The sequence below is a fragment of the Mesoplodon densirostris genome, chromosome 1, assembly GCF_025265405.1.
Source record: "Mesoplodon densirostris isolate mMesDen1 chromosome 1, mMesDen1 primary haplotype, whole genome shotgun sequence".
NCBI classification, from domain to species: Eukaryota; Metazoa; Chordata; class Mammalia; order Artiodactyla; family Ziphiidae; genus Mesoplodon; species Mesoplodon densirostris.
In genome coordinates, this window is record NC_082661.1 from 201,486,004 (window position 1) to 201,506,490 (window position 20,487).

The 20,487-nt window shown below is 42.8% G+C and overlaps 1 protein-coding gene across 5 annotated transcripts in view; it reads left to right on the forward strand.

The window, feature by feature from the left end:
- The window catches only part of AFF1 (ALF transcription elongation factor 1), a 214,675-nt gene that overhangs the window by 188,737 nt on the left and 5,451 nt on the right, over positions 1 to 20,487 (forward strand). For all 5 annotated transcript variants that reach the window (XM_060114316.1, XM_060114326.1, XM_060114334.1 and 2 more), the window contains 8 exons: positions 8,251 to 8,354; positions 9,007 to 9,259; positions 9,973 to 10,064; positions 10,230 to 10,290; positions 13,973 to 14,109; positions 14,718 to 14,789; positions 15,216 to 15,356; positions 17,241 to 17,464. In XM_060114316.1, the coding sequence (XP_059970299.1) occupies positions 8,251 to 8,354; positions 9,007 to 9,259; positions 9,973 to 10,064; positions 10,230 to 10,290; positions 13,973 to 14,109; positions 14,718 to 14,789; positions 15,216 to 15,356; positions 17,241 to 17,464 (1,084 nt within the window). The remainder of the gene's footprint in view (positions 1 to 8,250; positions 8,355 to 9,006; positions 9,260 to 9,972; positions 10,065 to 10,229; positions 10,291 to 13,972; positions 14,110 to 14,717; positions 14,790 to 15,215; positions 15,357 to 17,240; positions 17,465 to 20,487) is intronic.

Below are 20,487 nucleotides of genomic sequence, written 5' to 3' on the forward strand. Positions count from 1 at the left end.
TAAGACCCTTGTTACTTGGTCATATACACTATTTTGAATAATCTCCTTTCAATCTTTATTCTGAATTATTGAGCTCTTGATATATTTTTTTTGCTGCTTCTTGATGGTGAAAGATTAGTGAGTTTTCCCCGCAGTGGCATTCCCAAGCCAGCCTACCCAGGATTCAGAGTGAAAGGCACAAGAAGGGCCAACTCTTTCCTGCTGAGAAGGAATATAAACACTCTTATAAATACATAAAAAACTCTTACTCAGTTGTGGAAGTTGAGCTAAGAATAACAAGGACAAAAAGATCATGAAGACTGCTGTCATGTCTGACTTGACCGATTACTCCACTAGGTTAAAAATATAACGTGACTTTACCAAATAGTAAAGGGCGACAGTTTCTCGAGCACCTTGTCGAATGAGACGTGAGGGTGTGTATTGCCACCATAATTGCAGCGGGCAAGTCCAGTGGGGTGGGATCAAGTGCCAATTGGCAGTGCTGTTTCAGCTAGAGGAAGGTGTATTCTCATTCCTGATAACTAGTTTAGTTTTTGTTTTTTTTGTTTGTTTTTTTTTTTTTTTTTGGCTGCATTGGGTCTTCATTGCTGCGCGTGAGTTTTCTCTAGTTGCGGCGAGCGGGGGCTACTCTTCGTTGCGGTGCGCGGGCTTCTCATTGCGGTGGTTTCTCTTGTTGTGGAGCACGGGCTCTAAGCGCGCAGGCTTCAGTAGTTGTGCACGGGCTCTAGAGCGCAGGCTCAGTAGTTGTGGCGCACGGGCTTAGTTGCTCCACGGCATGTGGGATCTTCCCGGACCAGGGACTGAACCCATGTCTCCTGCATTGGCAGGCGGATTCTTAACCACTGCACCACCAGGGAAGTCCTCGATAACTTTTAAAACGATGTGTGCCTGTAAGAGGTGTAAAACTTTATGGAGAAAATTATGATGGGCCAGGCTAGGAAAAGGTGCCTGCATCTAATAAACCTGAGAAATCTTAAGAATATACTTTTTTTTCATGATGTATGTTTTATTTTATTTTGTACATATGTATATATCACATCATCTTCTTTTAAATTAATTTTTATTGGAGTATAGTTGCTTTACAATGTTGTGTTAATTTCTACTGTACAGCAGAATGAATCAGCTCTATGTGTACAAATATCCCCTCTTTTTTGGATTTCCTTCCCATTTAGGTCACCACAGAGCACTGAGTAGAGTTCCCTGAGCTATACAGTAGGTTCTCATTAGTTACCTATTTTATACGTAGAATCAATAGCAAAAATACACTCTTTTACCTCCTCCTGGGAAGTCTTTTGTCACCTGTCCCCCAGCTACCCTAATACTATCTAGTCTCCACTGCTGACCTTCTGCATCAGCTGGAGTGGGGAGAAGTATTAGCTTCTAAAGCGCTTACTAACCGGGGTAAATGTTGGAAATTGGAGGCTCCCCAGACAGTTGTCAGACCAGTCCACCCTCCAGTGCAAATCTAGAAGCTCTGCTTGCAGCTCCAGAAAGGGAAATTCAGCTGTCCCTGTTGAGTATATGAACTGTGCCCTCTGAAAACCATTTCCAGCCCTTGGCTGAGCTCTCCTAGGGCAGCTTATTTATCTTTTTGTTCAAAAGATGGAGAAATAATGACTGCCTCATCTTAGGCAAGTCCACGCTTGCCTTAAAGCTCTGGCAGGCAACTGAGAGATCTGGCTCTGGGAACAGCCTGCCTCCCTGCTGTGGGACTGACAGGATCAGGGACTGAACCAGTGGTTACAAACCCTGGCTGCACATTCCTGTCCCCAGGGAACCCTCAGTACTGGTGGCAGGATGTGTGCCACCCCCCAGCCCCACACTCCCATTGTTATTTTCTAACTCCTCAGGTGATCCTAATGCCTAAGGCTCTGGAGCAGAACCTTATTACCAGGCCAGGATTGTATAAAGCTAGTGTTTTTTGGACCAAGAAATCTCTCCAGTGTGGTGCATTTAGACATCATGGATCTCGACAACCAGGAATTCCTGGCCTGAAGTATGTCACTGGTTAGAAACATTACTTAGGAGCTTTCAGATAAATATAAACATGATCAGAGAACTGTGTGTCATTGGTTTTGCTTCCTGCTGGATTCCAGGTGGTGATATTAATACTGAACATCATAACCTCAGGTTCTCTCTGCGAGGGGCAGGCTCCCCCTTTCCTGTCAGGACCCTGACTCTACTTGCTCAGGGTACCTTTGGCCACCATCCTTGGACGAGCGGGGCAGCTCTGTGGGCAGCCCAGTTCTCTTTTTAAGCTTAGGTGCTTTCCCCCAAATTTGGATAGTGAAGACTTGTTCATTTTCTTCATATTGAGTGTGAACACTAGAAAAAACGCCACGAGAATATAGTGAGAGCCGTTGAATAATGTTCCTGCTCCTTTGCATTAGTGGGATTTATTTAAAGGTTCATCCCTCTCTTGGCACAAAATTTAACAAATATTTTCAGAGGGTTAACAAACCCTTAAAGCCATTTTAGACTCAAAAGTGTGAGAAAATGATCATAAAGAGTTAGAGAACACGGGGACATGGGGAGGCGGAAGGGTAAGCTGGGATGAAGTGGCAGAGTGGTATGGACATATATACACTACGCAGTGTAAAATAGGTAGCTAGTGGGAAGCAGCTGCATAGCACAGGGAGATCATCTCGGTGCTTTGTGACCACCTAAGGGGGTGGGAGAGGGAGGGTGGGAGGGAGACGCAAGAGGGGGGGGGATATGTGGATATATGTATATGTATAGCTGATTCACTTTGTTATACAGCAGCAACTAACACACCATTGTAAAGCAATTATACTCCAATAAAGATGTTAAAAAAAAGGATTCCATTATGAAGATTAAATATTCCCCCCAAGTCTCCCCTTATATTTTAAAAAACATATATTGAAAAAAAAAAGAGTTAATAGTGGTTAATAGCTGTGATGAAGCCATCAAATGTGGCACCTATAGAAATGTACCTATATTTTTTTCCCCCCTTTTTCTTTTTTTTCTTCTACTTTAAAGGAGTGGGTTGGGGACAATTCATGAGAAAAAAGAGAAAACTGTGAGGGTAAATAGACATTAACTCACATGGTGCTCCTTACATAAACTACAGAATTTCTTCAACCTGATTACAGTTTAGAATTTAAAATAGAACTTACATTTTCTTTTATATAATTTTTAAGCTTTATGTTTTCCAGACTTGGAAGAAAAGTTGAAGTTGAGAAGCACAAGATAATATACAATCAGGGCAGTGCAAATGAGAGGATTCTAAAAGCACACCAAACATGCATAGAGCTAAGCATTGCTCTCGGTGCTTTCATAGATATCCTCATTTCATTCAGTCACCTTATGGATGTCTTTCAAATAAAATGCTAGACTGTCTCAACCGTCGTTTAGACAAATAACAGAACTGGGAGGTTACATTCATTCAGGTCTTTCCCTTTTTATAGATAACTGCTTTACGGACCCAGAAGCTTGGACACTTTTGGAAAAACATTTCAGTGCCATTGTTTATGTGTGTTTTGAGGAGTGGGGAGGGAAGTTATGGGATCTGGTGGGAAAATGTGCATTTTTATTGCTTGATGGTTAGTTCAGACCTTCCCAAGATCTGACTGTTTTCTCTTGGGTTGTTTCTCCAGATCAACCTTCCCAGTTATTATCCTTCAAAATCAAGGGTTTGAAAAGTCATCCCTATAATTTCCTAAAGCCACTTACATCTAATTTCTTCATGCCTGTTAGTTACCCTAAAAGCATCATATGAAGAGCTGTTTTAGGGCCAGTCCAATGCCTGTGTATTCCCTCACCCAAAAGAAGGAAAAGAGTGGATTCCCTTTGCTCTTCTGTGGTACTTTCCCCAGTGAATATAACCTGCCTCATTCGTGGGGTCAGCTTGGACTGACCTGCTGTGGCGTCGTCTTATTGAACCTCCTGCAGAGGCAAATCCCAGAAAAGTACCTGAACTTCCCCAAAGGCTGCTTCTCTGCTTTTGCTATGCTCCATGTGCTACCAAGCGTATTTGCTTCCCTGCGGGAGAGGAGGATAGAGTTTAGAATTGGAGTGCGGAGGCCGCATGTGTCTCTTGTTCAGCTGCTACCTTCTATAGATGGGGTCCAGAAAGGCCTTCCATCACTTGGCTGCTTAGCAAAAGCAGGTCTGGAGCTCAGTATGCTGACCCCTCCCAGTCTAGTGGATCTTGGCTCCTTTGCTCTCTTTCACATCTTTTTTTTTTTTTTTAATATTTATTATTTATGTATTTATTTATTGTATTTATTTTGGGCTGCATTGGGTCTCAGTTGTGGCACGTGGGATCTTCGTTGAGGAATGCAGGATCTGTCGTGGTGTGCGGGCTTCTCTCTAGTTGTGGCGTGCGGGTTTTCTCTTCTCTAGTTGTGCGCAAGCTCCAGGGCTCGTGGGCTCTGTTGTTTGCAGCACGAAGTTTCTCTCCTTGAGGTCCACGAGCTCAGTAGTTGTGGCGTGTGGGCTTAGTTGCCCTGCAGCATGTGCAATCTTTGTTCCCTGACCAGGGATTAAACCCGCATCCCCTGCATTGGAAGGCAGATTCTTTACCACTCGACCACCAGGGAAGTCCCTCTTTCACACCTTTCTTGCTTTTAGTAGGGTGGGGCTGGAGGAGCAGGGTGTGTGTGTGCAAGTACCTGTTAGGGGATGGGTGCAGGTTGGGGGGCGTTGGTGGCATTCTTGGAGCAAGGCCTGAGGTCGTACTTACAGATCAGTGTACTGACGGGCTGTTACCATATCATCCCTGGCTCAACCCCTCCATTGTCCCCACTCCTGCCACCCTAGTACCTGCCACACTTTAGTTTCCCTTCCAGATGCCCGTCATCTCTCCCCATCATGGCTAAGCTCTGAGTCGACTATCTTTCTGCCTGTTAGAAACTATGGCCCCAAACGAGTGTTAGTTCTAAAACAGCCGCTTTCACTGCCCCCTGTTATCCGTGGCACCTAGTTGGTGAGTCAGGTGCTGGGGCAGGCAGCAGGCTTCCCTGGAGGCCTTCTCTTCAGAAACCGGCTTGACCTAGCACAGTCCCGGATCTTCCTTTTATGGTGTTCATTCTTGCCCTTTTGCTCCACTCTGTAGGTGGAGCAGCATTTGGCAGATAATCTGAGGCTGCCTGACCCAACAGGCTAAGAAGAGTAAACAAGTCAGTTAGGAACAGTCATCGGCCGGCAGGCTCCTCCTGTTGGAGATGCGGGCACTGTCGAGACATTGTTCTTCTGGAAAAAGGGAGTGTCCAAGACCCAGACCTTAGACAGGGGTCCCTGAAATGGGAGTTGATCTGTGGATAAGCCACTGAGCAAAGGAGACTCCTTTTTCCTTCTGAAGAGAGGACGTCACTCTCACCTCACTTTCAAATAGCTTCTTGACCCAGAAACATCTCAAGAACTCCCTGCCTTCTGTTTTCCAGTCTTGGAATTCAAGTCTGTGTTTCCTGCCACCCAGGATCAGATGACTCCCTCTCTCATGGCGCTTTGCTAAATCCATCCACTTAGGGTTGTAGTGCAGGTCTGCTCCTGGGCCAGCTGACGAATGCTCACGGAGTGCCTGCTCTGGGGATGCCTCCGGGACTCTTCCTACAGAAGACAAGAGGGTTCCAACTACAAAAATACTGACCCCGGCCCGCAGGCGTGAATTCGGGTCAAAGCAAGCACAGTCAACAGAAGGGGATTTTGCTTAATTGGTTTAACGGCTTACATTCTACCAGCTGACAGAGTATTAGCAGCTTCTAAGTTGCTACATGTCAACGTAAAGTGTATTATTCCAGTAAGTGCCAACATAGTTGTTAAAGCTGGCATTGAAGTTAGTCTTTGGTGATTCTTGGTTTGGGGCTGTGCTCTTGAGTCACTGATTGACACAAGCCAGAGTCAAAACCAGTTTGTGAGGATTGACTCACTATGAATCTTATTTTCATGTGTGGTTTATAAGGCCTGCCACTTTGGTTTCTAGTTATAACTAGCATGTCCTAAGCAGCATGAAGATATACAAACAAAAACTAACTCTCATTCCACCTCTGGGGTTTGGTGTTTTCTTTAGAAAGTAACCTTGTGGACTATTTATGCTTAGCTTTGTCTTGGGGACTTATCCCACATGTCCTTAACTGCCTGGAATTGCCTTCCATTTAAAAAAGTATGTATTACTAACTACTTCATGTGCAAGTTAATTATCTGCCTGGGTATTTTAGCAAATTCTGTGACTTTTCCCAAAGATAAATTTCCCACCCTCTTGTAATGCTTGCTGGGCCAGCTGTGTGGCCTTTAATCTAAAACTCAAGAGAATTCACTGGGGCCATTGGTAGCAGAGCTTCTTGGCCACAGTGGGTGTAGTGATGAGGGGACACCCCTTAGTAGTAGGGTTCTATTTTAACCAGTCACTTCTGGTTTATTCTTTCTTCTCTGCTAACATTGAGTTCATTATGAATTGGTGAATGGAGGGTGAGTTACATGCTGGGCAGAGCTGCAACAGGCCTCTCCTGACCTGTGCCAGGACCTTTCATCTGTCCTGAACTGTGCTCCAGGCTTGTGCTGCCGGCCTGCACTGCCTGTCACGTGAGAAACAGCCGTGTGAAATTTACTGTTTCAGCCGTGCCTGTGGGATGTGCTTATTCACATGATGTGTTCTCTCCTTATGAAGTCCCTCAAGACCCCTTTTCCCCGGTCTTCTGTAATGAATGGTTATATTTCTGAGCAACTGATTTGTTTTTATCTTACCTAACCTATACATTTAATAATTCTTTCTTTGCATTGGCTCATTGGAAGTTCAAGGTCCATTTTGCAGATCACCTCTAGAAAAATGTGTAAAACAGTTCTGACCCACATACACAACTTAAAATTTTCTAGTAGCTCCGTTAAGAATATAAAAAGGGGCTTCCCTGGTGGCGCGGTGGTTGAGAGTCCGCCTGCCGGTGCAGGAGAAACGGGTTCGTGCCCCGGTCTGGGAGGATCCCACATGCCGCGGAGCGGCTGGGCCCGTGAGCCGTGGCCGCTGAGCCTGTGCGTCCGGAGCCTGTGCTCCGCAACGGGAGAGGCCACAACAGTGAGAGGCCCACATACCGCAAAAAAAAAAAAAAAAAAAAAAAAAAAAAAAAATATAAAAAGGAAAAAAAACAGTGAAAAATAATTTAATCCATTGTGTCTAAAATTACCACTTCAGTATTTCATCAGTAGAAAAATGATTACATTCTCCTTTTTTGGACAAAATCCCTGACTTCACTTGTCGCTGTGGACTAGCCGTGTCCAAGTGCTGTGCAGCTCTGGGATGGAGTGTGCAGGACAGAGTGGAATTGGCTTCCAGTGGTACCGAAGTACCAGCCTTCCCTTGGCTTTCTTTCCTCCACCCATATTTTCCCTTCTTCTTAATGTCCTCACCTGTGCAAACACCGGGAGATGAAAGCCAAGTATCCTTATAAGCCACCTTGAATGGTCCATTTTGAAACAAGAGAGAGAAGTTTTCTGCAGAATTTATGAAAGGCTGGATGGAGGCGCACACCCAGGCATGCTTGCTTGCAGAATGCCGGGGGAGAGAAGGGCATGTTTTGCTATTTCCCTCCTTTTGAGCAGGGCCAGGCCGCTGATTAGCGCCTGGGCAGAGCTTGAGCCTACACATCTTAATTTATTCATTTTTCTTGGAGAAATTCAGAGAATGAGGGAGAGACTGTGGTGAAAACCGGGGCCTCCCACAATGAGATCATTTGAAGAATGTTGTTTTTCCCTTTAAGGCTCTAAGAGAGGATTTAGGGGTTTTTAGGGATTGTCCTAGATTGGCTGGTGGTGTCCCAGATTTCTCTCCCTGCGAGCTGACATTTGAGGAGTTTAATTCTAAAGCACCTGAGTCGATTGAAGGACTCCCACCCGTCGCTTCACTGTCCTTGCTAGAAAGCTTTCTTCCCACAGGGCCATTACGTGAGCACAGACCAGGGGGAAGGAGCCTGCATTTTGGACTTTCTGTAAATTTGATACACATGTTGTCATGGGAAAACGCAACTGTTTTCTTCCTGAATAGAGAAAAACCTGGTTCTTTCCTTAGTCCTTCCTCATGTACAAATCCGTCTCAGTACAAATCACATCAAATCTAGATGGTCTGCTGCCCTCACCACCCACCCACCCCCATACACAGTGTAGATACTTACAAGGTTTCTGTGTGTGTTTAGAAGTTTCCAAAAGTCTGCTTGCTCTCATTGACCTTGCTGCATATTTTTTTCTATTTTGTCTGTACAATTATGTTTGTAATAATTTGCTGTTATACTACAATAATAGGGTGAAGCAGAAAGAGACCACGATAGCAAGAAAATCAGGGTGGAGAAAGAAGTCAAATCGCAGTCGTCACCCTCATCCTCCCACAAAGAATCTTCTAAATCAAAGTGAGTATAGAGATTAGGAACAGGCTGCGAAGGTGATCGAATCTTCCTGGATGGCAACATGGCAAAACGTTTTTCTTCTGCAGTAGAACAAGAGAATAGTGGACTCGTCGGGCTCGTTTTGACGATAAAAGTTCTGTTTGTTTTCCTTCACGAGGACCTTAGAGGAATTAACAGTTCATTTGGCAGCAAACTTAGATTTATCAAAAGCACAAAAAGACTTGGCAAAAACAAGTGAGTCATGTCACCATGTAGGAACCAACAGAGATTTGAAAGAGAGGGAGAGAAGGGGTCAGATGTGAAGGGGGCAGAGAGGAGGTGGCAGCTGGGCCTGCCTGCTTGGCAGAGACAAGGTGCAGGTTGGGCAGCAGCTACTGCAGAGTGACTCGCTTGGGTAAAGGTAAGACCATTGGCAGACTCCGCAAGCTTAGTGACAAATTGTACAACTTCATTTATTACTCACAGGTAGGACTGTAGTTTTCAAAGGCATCAAAAAAAGGGCTCTGAAATGTGGCCTTTCTACAAAAATGGATGTCATGGCTCTGTGATATCTTTATCTTTTGTGTCAACAGCCATTTTGTCCTTATAACTCAACAACTAAGTTATACGGTTCATGTTTTGCCTTAACTTAGTTTTGCATGATGTTTCATTCCAGAACGCCCAGGCCCTCCTCTGAGCCCTCAAAGAAGGAAATGCTTCCCCCTTCACTTGTGTCATCCTCGTCCTCGTCCTCATCCTCCCAGAAGCCAGCCAAGCCTGCACAAAAGAGGTCAAGGCAGGAAGCAGACCCCAGTGGCCAGGACCCTCCCAAAAGTGCCAGTAGTACCAAGGGCAACCACAGAGACTCTTCTGTTTCCAAGCACAGAAAAGTAGAGGGGAAGGGCTCTGGAAGCTCTACAGAACACAAAGTAAGGAGGGGAGGCAGGAATGTATGAAAGGGAATGCGTTGGTATGTCTTTACTTTAAATGCCCAAATAAGATAAGTTTTCTACCATGGTATTTCAGAGCTATTCATCACTTTTAATAAAGCAGTAATGAGTTATTTGTGCTTAAAGCTCTACTTTTCAGAGGGAGAGTAAAAGATAGTTCATATTACCTGAAAATTTAGGTGGCAGTTTATTCTTCTTAAAGTGGTTCAGAGGTGAAAAATCAGAATAGATTTTTGTGTTAATTTTCTATCAGGTGTTTTGCAGTAAAACATGATTACCCTGGTTAGTTCTTGGTATGGATGTTTGATCTCAAATACTTTCATTATTAGTGATAATGAGGGGAAAAGTATCCACTTTCTTGAATACAGATTCCTTCCTTCCTGTTAACCTGGGGTAGGTGAGTGTGTGTGTGTGTGTATATGTATGTATTGCTTAAGAGAAAATGTGAAATTTGGCTTTGTTGATAATCTGTTCTCTTGGGCATTCTTGTCTTATGGCTTTTCTGTGTCCCCGATACAATCCAAATCTACAGTTTCAGTTGAATCTAGCTGAAAAAGTGTTTGACCAAGCTAGAGTGTGCAGCATTTGAGTTCCTTGCTTTTGAACGATTTGGGGCTAATTTAGAGAGATGGTACAGTTAGGCCAATGGTCTTAAATGTTACAGGGTGATTGATGTGGTGATCTTTTTTAAGGGATCTTCTGGAGATACTGCAAACCGTTTTCCAGTGCCTTCTTTGCCAAATGGTAACTCCAAGCCAGGGAAGCCTCACATGAAGTTGGACAAGTAAGACTCTGGATGCTGCTGCTTCTCCCTCCCCCTCCCCCTGCCTCCTCCTCGCCCTGCCTCTCCTCCCATCCTTGTCCCCCTCCAGTCGTCTTCAGTCATCTTGCCCCAGTCCAGTACTTTTAGGTTCCTGTGACCCACCCCTGGTCTTTTCTTCTCTTTCAGACAACAAGCAGATTTTCACATGAAGGAGGCCAAAAGGTTGAAGGACAAAGCAGAATTAGTGGTCAGTCTTGGCTCGTTCTCCCTTTGGTGGAATGTTTTCCGATCAGACACTTGCCGTCTGGTTCCAAATCACTAACTGTGGCTTGGGGGCGGGATGGGGGGTGGGGCTGCGGGGGCCTGACGTTGGCCGCAGTGTAAGCAGGGTCGGCAGGGTCAGAATGAGCGAGGGCGGAGCGGTTCCTAGGGAGGCGACACTGTTCTGACTTCACTGATTCCGTCTGATCGTGGGCAGATAGACAAAGTACTAGTTTCACGTTTTATATCTAAATGAATGAAAGTTGATCTACCTGGTAGTGTTTTATTTAATACACATGAGGGCTTTCTTGTCCCACCGAATCAATTCTTTGGATGTGAAAAACAACTCTGGCTTACTGAAAGCTGGTCAATTTGTGGTCACCCCAAAACATTTCAAAAAGTGAGGTAGCCTGTTTGCATTCCAAAATTATCTTAACGCCCTGTTCACTGTTAGAGGCTAACAGTGAACAGTGGACCAGTACCATCAGATGAAATTTTAAGGTGAAGGTGATGATTGCACTGTTGGTAAACATGCCTTAAAGAAACAAACTCTCGGGCTTCCCTGGTGGCGCAGTGGTTGAGAGTCCGCCTGCCGATGCAGGGGACACGGGTTTGTGCCCCGGTCCGGGAGGATCCCACGTGCCGCGGAGCAGCTGGGCCCGTGAGCCATGGCCGCTGAGTCTGCGCGTCCGGAGCCTGTGCTCCGCAGCGGGAGAGGCCACAACAGTGAGAGGTCCGTGTAACCGCATCCCCCACCCCCCCCCAAAAAAAAAAGAAACGAACTCTCTTTACCTGGTGGCTATTGGACTTTCTGGAAGGTGGTAGTTTTGTTAATTGCATACATAAATAATGCTTTTATTTCTCTGCTGAAGTATAGTTATATAATGCTTGCCCTTTGTCATATTTAAGCATCTAAGACTCTGGGGCCTTTATTTGCTTGGTGTATTCCCCACACCTAAACCCCTGCAGATACCGTATGTTGAACTTTGTACCACAAGAGAACAGCATCGGTTGCCTTGATTCTGCCGCAGGCAAACCTAACCACAAACTCTGGAGGTCCACAGGGATTGAATCAGATCAGTCCATGGTGGCCTCAAAATCCTAGCCCAGTGTTCTTCAACCCCAGTCTGTAGCCTGGCATCTGTTGTCAGGCTGGGAAGGGCTGGGCCGAGACCCTTTTATCAGGTCCCCATTCATTGGAGTAAAATGTTGATTGAGTCCTTACCTTGCTGGATGCTGTAGGAGAGTCAAAGATAAATTAGACACTGTCTCTCAAGTGACCCTGTACCAGCATGACCTGAGTCAGATTAAGATGCCTCAGATAGCACCAAAACAGTGGTATCTTTCTAACCTCTTCCTTTCAGTTCTCCAAGGCTGTTACTAGAACTGTACGAATCTTTTGATTTTTGAGAAAGAGTAAATATTCAGTACTTTGTCAGCCAGTTATCAAAAACTTACCTTGACACTGGGCACTAGATTCCTTCATTATTCAAACAAGATTAATACTCCAGGGAACTGTGTTTTTGTGTTGCTTTTAATCTATGCATATGCACATCTTCTTTCTCCCTTCCTATGGCTATTGTATCCCATTTTAGTAAGTAATGTTAGCTCATTCCACTCTCAAAATATGCCAGTTTGGACAGAAACCTGAATGGCCAGCCTCTTCACAATATTCTCCTTTACTTGCACAATGTCTCAAAGATGACCGTCTTGCATTCCAGATAGTGAAGTGCACAACTGAATATAGAGTAGTGTATTTCACCTCTATTCTTATTTTACTTACTGTTAAGGAAATTAGAGCTCTACTAGTTTAACCCTGTCTCAGGAGATACATAGAGTTATCACAGGAATATTTTCATTATTAACTTTACAAAATACTTAAGGAAGTGGATACTGGCAAATTGCTTTAGTATAGTTTCTTTTGTTTCTACCCTAAGGCCAATATAAATTTTGGAAATCCCATGAAGAAGATGGTATTGAATAAATAAACTTGAAGAGTTAAATTCGCACCAGTGAAGCAAACCAATAAGGCCCTATACTGTTGATTATTTGGGACATGCTGATTTGATTTTTATTCTTTCTGTCACTAATTTTCTGAGCCTGGGTTCTCTAGGAAAAAAAAAAAAAAAAAAATATATATATATATATATATATATATATATATTTTTTTTTTTTTTTTTTTTTTTTTTTGCAGTATGCGGGCTTCTCACTGTTGTGGCCTCTCCCGTTGCAGAGCACAGGCTCTGGACGCGCAGGCCCAGCGGCCGTGGCTCACGGGCCCAGCCGCTCCGTGGCATGTGGGATCTTCCCAGACCAGGGCATGAACCCATGTCCCCCGCATCGGCAGGTGGACTCTCGACCACTGCGCCACCAGGGAAGCCCCTAGAAAAAATAAAGCAAGTTTTTTTTTTGTTTTGGCCATGCCGCATGGCGTATGGGTTCTTAATTCCCCGACCAGGGATCAAACTCATGCCCCCTGCATTGGGAGCACCGAGTCTTAACCACTGGACTGCCAGGGAAGTCCCTCAAGTTATTTTTAAAAATTAAAATTAGGGGCTTCCCTGGTGGCGCAGTGGTTGAGAGTCCGCCTGCCGATGCAGGGGACACGGGTTTGTGCCCCGGTCCGGGAAGATCCCACATGCCGCGGAGCGGCTGGGCCCGTGAGCCATGGCCGCTGAGTCTGCGCATCCGGAGCCTGTGCTCTGCAACGGGAGAGGCCCACGTACCGCAAAAAATAAATAAGTAAAATAAAATAAAATAAAATAAAATTAGTAGCCATCTTTCTTTGCCAAACCTTCTTTCTTTGCTGATGTGTCACCATCTCCTTACACTCCACTTGCACCTTTATGGTTTTCATTCATTCTTTTTGAACATATCAAAGTAGAGACATTAGCAGAAACTACAACCTTGCAAATGTCGTGTTGATCAGTTGCTCTTACGACGTGTGCTGCATATGACATCTCATATGTAGTGAGACTCGGCACAGTCTCAGTCAGGTTGGCTGAATTCCACCAAGTGAGAAGAGCGTAAGTGACAAAATATGTATTCGGGGTTAGATGACCACCAATATCTGATTGCATTCATATTTCTACATTCCTGTTAAGGGACTCTGAAATTTTATCCCTGTTGGCCCAGGGGATAGCCTTGTGCCCTTAACCGAGACTCCCAGAGGAGATGACCTGTTGGGCTCTAAAATACATAAAAAGATTATTGTTCGACATGAAATCTAAGATGCTTGTAAACCATAACATTTTTTACTTATTATAAGATAAACTTCAACACGTACAAAGAAACTGTTTCTGCATTATTCTAGTTGTGTAGAATAACCTATTTGCCAGGAAAATCATATGATGGGTAATTGCACACTAGTAACAAGGGGACCATGTACTGAGTTCCTTAGTTTGAATATGTACTTTAATAAGGTTTTGAGAGTATAGTCTTATTACCAGATTGTTACCTCTTTCCTACTGAATTTTTAGTAAAAGAAAATTCTCAGTAGGTCAGAGCTGACGGGTTTTGGTTATTATATCGAGTTTGTTTGTTCTCACACTTCTCTCTAGCCATAGTTAAATTAAGACAGTGGAGGGAAGTTTCTGTAAAGAATGTGTGTGAGAAACTAAGTAAAAATCCGTGTTAGGCTTAACAGTGACCCTGTTCTTCGCCCACAGACAGACAAGGTTGGGAAGGCTTTTAAGTACCTGGAAGCTGCCTTGTCCTTTATTGAGTGTGGCATTGCCATGGAATTGGAAAGCCCAGCGTCCAAGTCGGCTTGCTCCGTCTATGCAGAAACCCTAGACCTCATCAAGTAAGTGCAGACTTATTTTGCCTTCCTTTTAAGTACTTCTCTGTCCTTACCTTTATTGCTTTAATCCATTTGAACTTTGGTCTGAAGACAGCTTAACAAAGGGGAGTCTTTTAAAAAGTTACTGATCCAGAAACTTTTTTTTTTTTTTTTTTTGTCATGAACTAAAAATGTATTCCAGATGAAGTGCTAGAGCAGAACAACTGGGTTGGTCTGCATTCATTTTGCCAAGTGCACGGTGAAATGCCAAACCCTTCAGGGAGAGGGTTGGTTTTTCCAGTTTTACTTTCTTATCAGATGCCCTCTCATCTCAGCTGAAGCTCTCGTCTTTGTTTGTTACCTGCATTTCAGGAGGGGACTCAGTAAGGATACAAGTCTCCTTGGTTTCAAGCAGGTGGACAGGTCAGAGAAAAGGCATGTCCTCGCCTAATTTTCTGAATGGCCTGAATTGTTGCTCTAAAGCCTCATTTTTCTTCTGCGTTGCTGTCATGTCTTCACATCTTCAGGAAAAATCAATATGAAACCAAGACAAACATAATAAGATATCTTTGTGTCTGGGATTTTTCTGACTGCCTTTTTTTAACCTGATGTACATTTGTATTTTCCTATAGATTCATAATGTCATTAAAATCCTTCTCGGATGCCACAACACCAACACAGGAGAAAATATTTGCTGTTTTATGGTGTGTATCTTTTTCTTTGTCTAAATAGCAAATTACATCTGCTTTTGCATATCTGTTTTCTTAAAGTGAAAATGATCATGAAAAGCGAATCACTACCAGAAAGTGGTAGGATGTGTGGTCAAGGGGTTAATCCCACTGATGGTTAATTATTATGAAATGGCATCCGCTGCCATTTTACTGATGACTTCGGTCTTGTGACTTAAATTATATCCTTGTATATTTGTGTTGTTTCACCAGTATTTACTTCTGACGCTAGTGTGAACAGTGCAGTGAGATTCTCGATACTCTTTCTCGCGTCGATGAGGAAAACCCAGTATGTTCATTAGGGTGAACAGTAGGGAAAAGGTTAGGCGGCTTGCTCTCTGTAGTAGTGATACTCATGAATCGGAGCTAATGCTTCACTTCACCTTATGTTTATGTTCACAGCATGCGTTGCCAGTCCATTTTGAACATGGCTATGTTTCGTTGTAAAAAAGATATAGCAATAAAGTATTCCCGTACTCTTAATGAACACTTCTTCAAGACTTCTTCCAAAGTTGCCCAGGCACCTTCTCCATGCATCGCAAGGTAATGATCAGTCTAATTTAAATAACTTTCAAAATTAAGTTCTTTCTTTCTTTACCTCCTGCTGTGACTTTGTTTCAAAAATTGTTTACATCCATGTGCTGATGTGCTTATTCAACTGAAATCATTAGCACATTTCTACCTTTTTGAGGAATAGTTAGAAATCAGGGTGTTCGCTGGTTGGGCAACATAAATTAAAAAGATAACTACAGAGAATCTCGGGTCCAGGTTTTAGAACTTTGAGGATATTTGGATATGCCCAACAATGTAAAACAGGTGGAGCCAGCGGAACCAGAGCTAAGGTCCTTTCTCCTTCTATGCAGCACGCTGTCTTAGTGTTTCAGTAAACAAGAACTTTCCCTAACCAATTCCCTCCTACCTTCTCCAGGGTCTGTAACAGTGATATTAAGAATCAAAACAGCTATCTCTAGCTGAATTTTCCCCCACTTTGTGAACTGAAATTGCTCACCTGTTCCATAAGCTGTCGAAAAACAGAGTCCTTGTGCGGGTGTTTTTAAGATGAAGATAGAATTTTCTTCCCTTTGGTACTTGCCTAGTATTTTTTTTTTTTTTAATTTGGTCGTATTCCTTGAAAAGCTCCCAGTTCTGACGGGTTTTGCTATTTTAAGAACATCACCTAGAAGATTGCCCCATTTCCAGCACATTCAAAAGAAGAGATTCCCATATGGCCTCTCTTAAAAAAAGAAAGTCCTGATTGAGAAGCAACTTCTTTACCTCTGAAAATGTTCATGACTCCTACCTCTGAGATATTATTCTAAGTTAATAGGTTGTCAGTCACATGGTTTTAGATCACTCCTTCACCGTTTGTCTAGCACCTTCCTTGTACCAAACCTTGTTTTAGGCGCAGGGAAGCAGCAGTAAACAAAGCAGACAGGAATTGCTGCCCTCGGGGAGCTTCTGCTCTAGTTCTTCAAAATGAACTTTCTGCTGGGGATGCTTAGGATCTATGAGAGTTCATGAAGCCCAAGGGCAGATGTACCATGTGATGAGGCCACTGCTGCTGACCCATCTTTCCATTTCATATCCATCACTTCTTAACGTCTGAGTGACTTCACTTGTGTTTCTTGTTTGATCCGCATCAAGGCACTTGTGAACTTGCAGGTTCAGGTGGACAGTCACTAGGAGAACACAGAGCACAGTGTGAGTCCCCTAATGCCCAGTCTCCTCGTGGGCTGCCCTCTGTTCAGTCAGTTATGGGCTCAGCAGGTGTTTATCCAGAGCACCTCCTGTGCTAAGGGCTAGAAATGCAGAGATGAGGAAGCCTGCGAGGTGCTTGTGAGGCAGGAAAAGGAATAGACAGAAAAGTATAATGAGGTGTGATAAATGCAAAGAGACAAGTTCAAGTGGTGACAGAAAGGAAGCTGTGCTGTATCCCCAGTGTCTGGAGGAGCTCTACGTGCAGAGTAGGAGCTCAGTGATGTGTATTGAGTGGATGAGAGAATGAATATATCGGAGATGAGGACCATCTTCTCAGGGGAAGTACTGTCTTCCTAGGAGAAGTTGGAATAGGGGTTGGGGAGAGAAGGGATTCCAGGCAAGGGAGTAAAATATGTAAAGGGCCTGGGAAATACACTTGGAATACAGATTTGCCCACCTGATTCTGTGTCCAGTGAAGAACACCTTACATCTCTCCAGTTACTTTTTCCATTTGGAGGGCCCCATCCCACTGTGTTTTATGAAATAAATTTCTGGAATACTGAAGGTGAAGGGTGCCTCTCTGACCTTGTAGAAGTGATTTTAGAAGTGATTGTCATTTGGGCAAGTACACGCTAAAGCCTTGTGACTTGGACTGCAGTTCCAGAAACAGGAGATCTGTGATCTGGGAGTTCAGGTGACTAACCAGTTCTCTTTTCTTCCACCTTCCAGAAGCACAGGCACACCATCCCCCCTCTCTCCGATGCCTTCTCCAGCCAGCTCCATAGGATCCCAGTCAAGTGCTGGCAGTGTGGGGAGCGGGGGGATGCCCGCCACCATAAGCACCCCAGTCACCATCCAAAACATGACATCTTCCTATGTCACCATTACTTCCCATGTCCTTACCGCCTTTGATCTTTGGGAACAGGCTGAGGTCCTTACCAGGAAGAATAAAGGTAAATGGTTCTGTTGTGGTTATTACTGGGCCATGGGGATTGGGAGGGGAGTAACACTGTATTTTCTGTTCAGTGTCTTGGCTTTTTTTTTTTTTCCTTTTTTAAAATTATAGTTGATTTACAATGTTGTGTTAATTTCTGCTGTACAGCAAAGTGATTCAGTTACACACATAAATACATTCTTTTTCATATTCTTTTCCATTATGGTTTATCACAGGATATTGAATATAGTTCCCTGTGCTATACAGTAGAACTCTGTTGTGTATCCATTCTATATGTAATAGTTTGCATCAACTAACCCCAAACTCCCAGTCCATCCCTCTCCCGCCTCCCCTACCCCTTGGCAACCACAAGTCTGTCTTTGTTTGTAGATAGGTTCATTTGTTCCACATTTTAGATTCCACATATAAGTGATATCATATAGTGTTTGTCTTTCTCTGTCTGACCTTACTTCACTCAGTATGATAATTTCTAAGTCCATCCATGTTGCTGCAAATGGCATTATTTCATTCTTTTTCATGGCTGAATAGTATTCCATTGTATATATGTACCACATCTTTATACGTTCACCTGTCAATGGACATTTAGGTTGTTTCCATGTCGTGGCTATTGTGAATAGTGCTGCTGTGAACATAAGGGTGCATGTATCTTTTTGAGTTAAAGTTTTGTCCGGATATGTGCCCAGGAGTGGGATTGCTGGATCATATGGTAGTTCTATTTTTAGCTTTCTGAGGAACCTCCATACTGTTCTCCATCGTGGCTGCACTAACTCACATTCCCACCATCTGTTCAGTGTTTTGAAGAAAAGGAAGTATGCAGCTGTTTACTCTTCTCACATTTTCTCCATGCTGTCACAGTTCTTTCTTGAGCTCTGTGACATGGAGATAGATTTCTGTGACTAGATCTTAGCAAAATTAAATCAGAAGTGGCTTTAGCACGTTGCCCCTTTGGAAGTTTTGGTATCGTTATTGCACCCTGAACTGAAGTGCTAGCAAAAGGGCTAAGCAAATGCAGATGGAAAGTCATTGGCTGTCCCCGGGCACAACACATTTGAGATGGGAAGTAGCATAACCTAAAATACTGCATTTATTCTTCAACCCAGAAATGTAAAATGGATGGAGCACCTGATGGCTGAGGAAGAAAAAAGCAGCTGAAACTACAAATACATATTTGTTTCATAATCACTAACTTCAAGCCAGTCGTTCTCTAATTTACGGGTCTTCATAAGATGTACTGTACAATGCTCAGTTGTTATGTCATTCAAAGACATCAGGTTCATCTGTTTACCAAGCTAGCAACATAGTATGTAGTTTCACTTTTTTAAACGCAACGGCTGTGCGGAAATTTTTTTTATCATTAACACTTGAAGTAATAACATAGGCTTCATTTATTAATAAATGTTTCATTTGATTTATATTATAGTTCCATTTGTGAGGCTTGTGACTTTTGTTTATCAGCTATAATTTCTACACTTGTAAGGCTTAAAAAGAAGCAAACAAGTTAAAAAAAAGAAAATTGCAAATAACATTTGTCCCTTCAGTCTTCACTTCGTTGTGTAATTGTTTTAATTCACTTTGCCTTTGCAGGAGTTTGGGTACATTTGAAGTGCTATTGAGTCTCATCTGGGAAGATTATGTAACTTGCATTCTCCTTGCTTATTATATGGGTAGAATGGGAAAAAAAGGAAGACAAATTCTCATTAGATTCTGTGCATATTTCTGTTATGCTTTCTGTTTCTGTAGTTGGTTCTGAGGTGAATATGCCCTATTCTGTTTGGAAGAATGGCCTTTTAGTTATATAGCCAAAGACATTTAGTATTTTCTGGTTCCTTAAGGTGTTATTGTACCATTTTGTAAAAGGAATATTATTATTACTTATTAAAATTATTTGGTAAATATTTTTGACAAATTACCTTCTGAAGCAGCCACAGCTTAGAAAGATAATGTCAAAACTAAGGTGATTTAAAAAAAAAAAAAAAAAGACCCAGCCAAAATAAGGTGTGAGTTTCTCATACTGTTAAATTGAAATTGGTAACAAAATGTATCCCCTTCCAGTTTACTTTTTTGGGTTTTAGAGTAATTGAAAATTTTATTTTATTATATTTAAAATAATTTCTAAGTGTGAGCAGCAAGACTGACTGTAGTTTCAGTTTTTATTTTCTGTGGACAGACTTAATAAACTGGAGACCCTGAAGCAGGATTACCCAAATTGTAGTGTCAGGATTTTAGCTGTACCAGAGGCCTTTATGTGCTACACATAATTTGTATAAAGTTTTATATGTGCAAATTGGGTACATAAATAGTCTCTATTTTTCTAAGGGAATGCAATAAATGTAGCATCGTGAGTAAATATAACTTTTATAATCCTTAAAAATATACTGTGTTTATTGCTTGTTTTCAGTATATGTTAAGAAAGATGGTTAGCAGTAGTATAGGAAATATGGCTTAGTAAATATTCTTGGGTCTTGTTTGTGAAGAACGCCCTTGGAGAAATCCAAGGTTTAGGAGATGGTCAGGCACCTGTTAGAGGAACTGCTTGGTGTCAGTGCTAGTGACCACTGAGGAAATGCTTATATGTAAATACCAGATTAAAGCCTTGACATGCTCTTTCCTGGCTATAGGGAAGAAGTCGGCCAGCTGGCTGTGGCCACTTACTTTCCTCACAGCGTCTTCAAACCTTGTTTTCTTTCTTAGCAAACTAATGATGCTTTTTTTTAAAGCATGTTCAATATTTTTATTTGTTTATTTTCATTCATGTGTCCATTGATCCAAAAGTATAAATTGAGTATTTTCCACTGTCAGCCACTGTGCCAGGCATTATGGAGTCAACTCTGAAACAAATTTAGTTCCTCCCTTTTTAGACTAGTTGAGAGATGTGGAGAGTTAGCAGACCATTACAGTAGATTGTGAAGTTTTTTTTCTTTTTTTGCTCTGCTAGATGACATACAGAATACTGTGGGGATGTAGTTTCTGGAGCCTTGCCTTTTTATGTTTTCACGTTTATTTTGTGTGTGCACGTTTGTT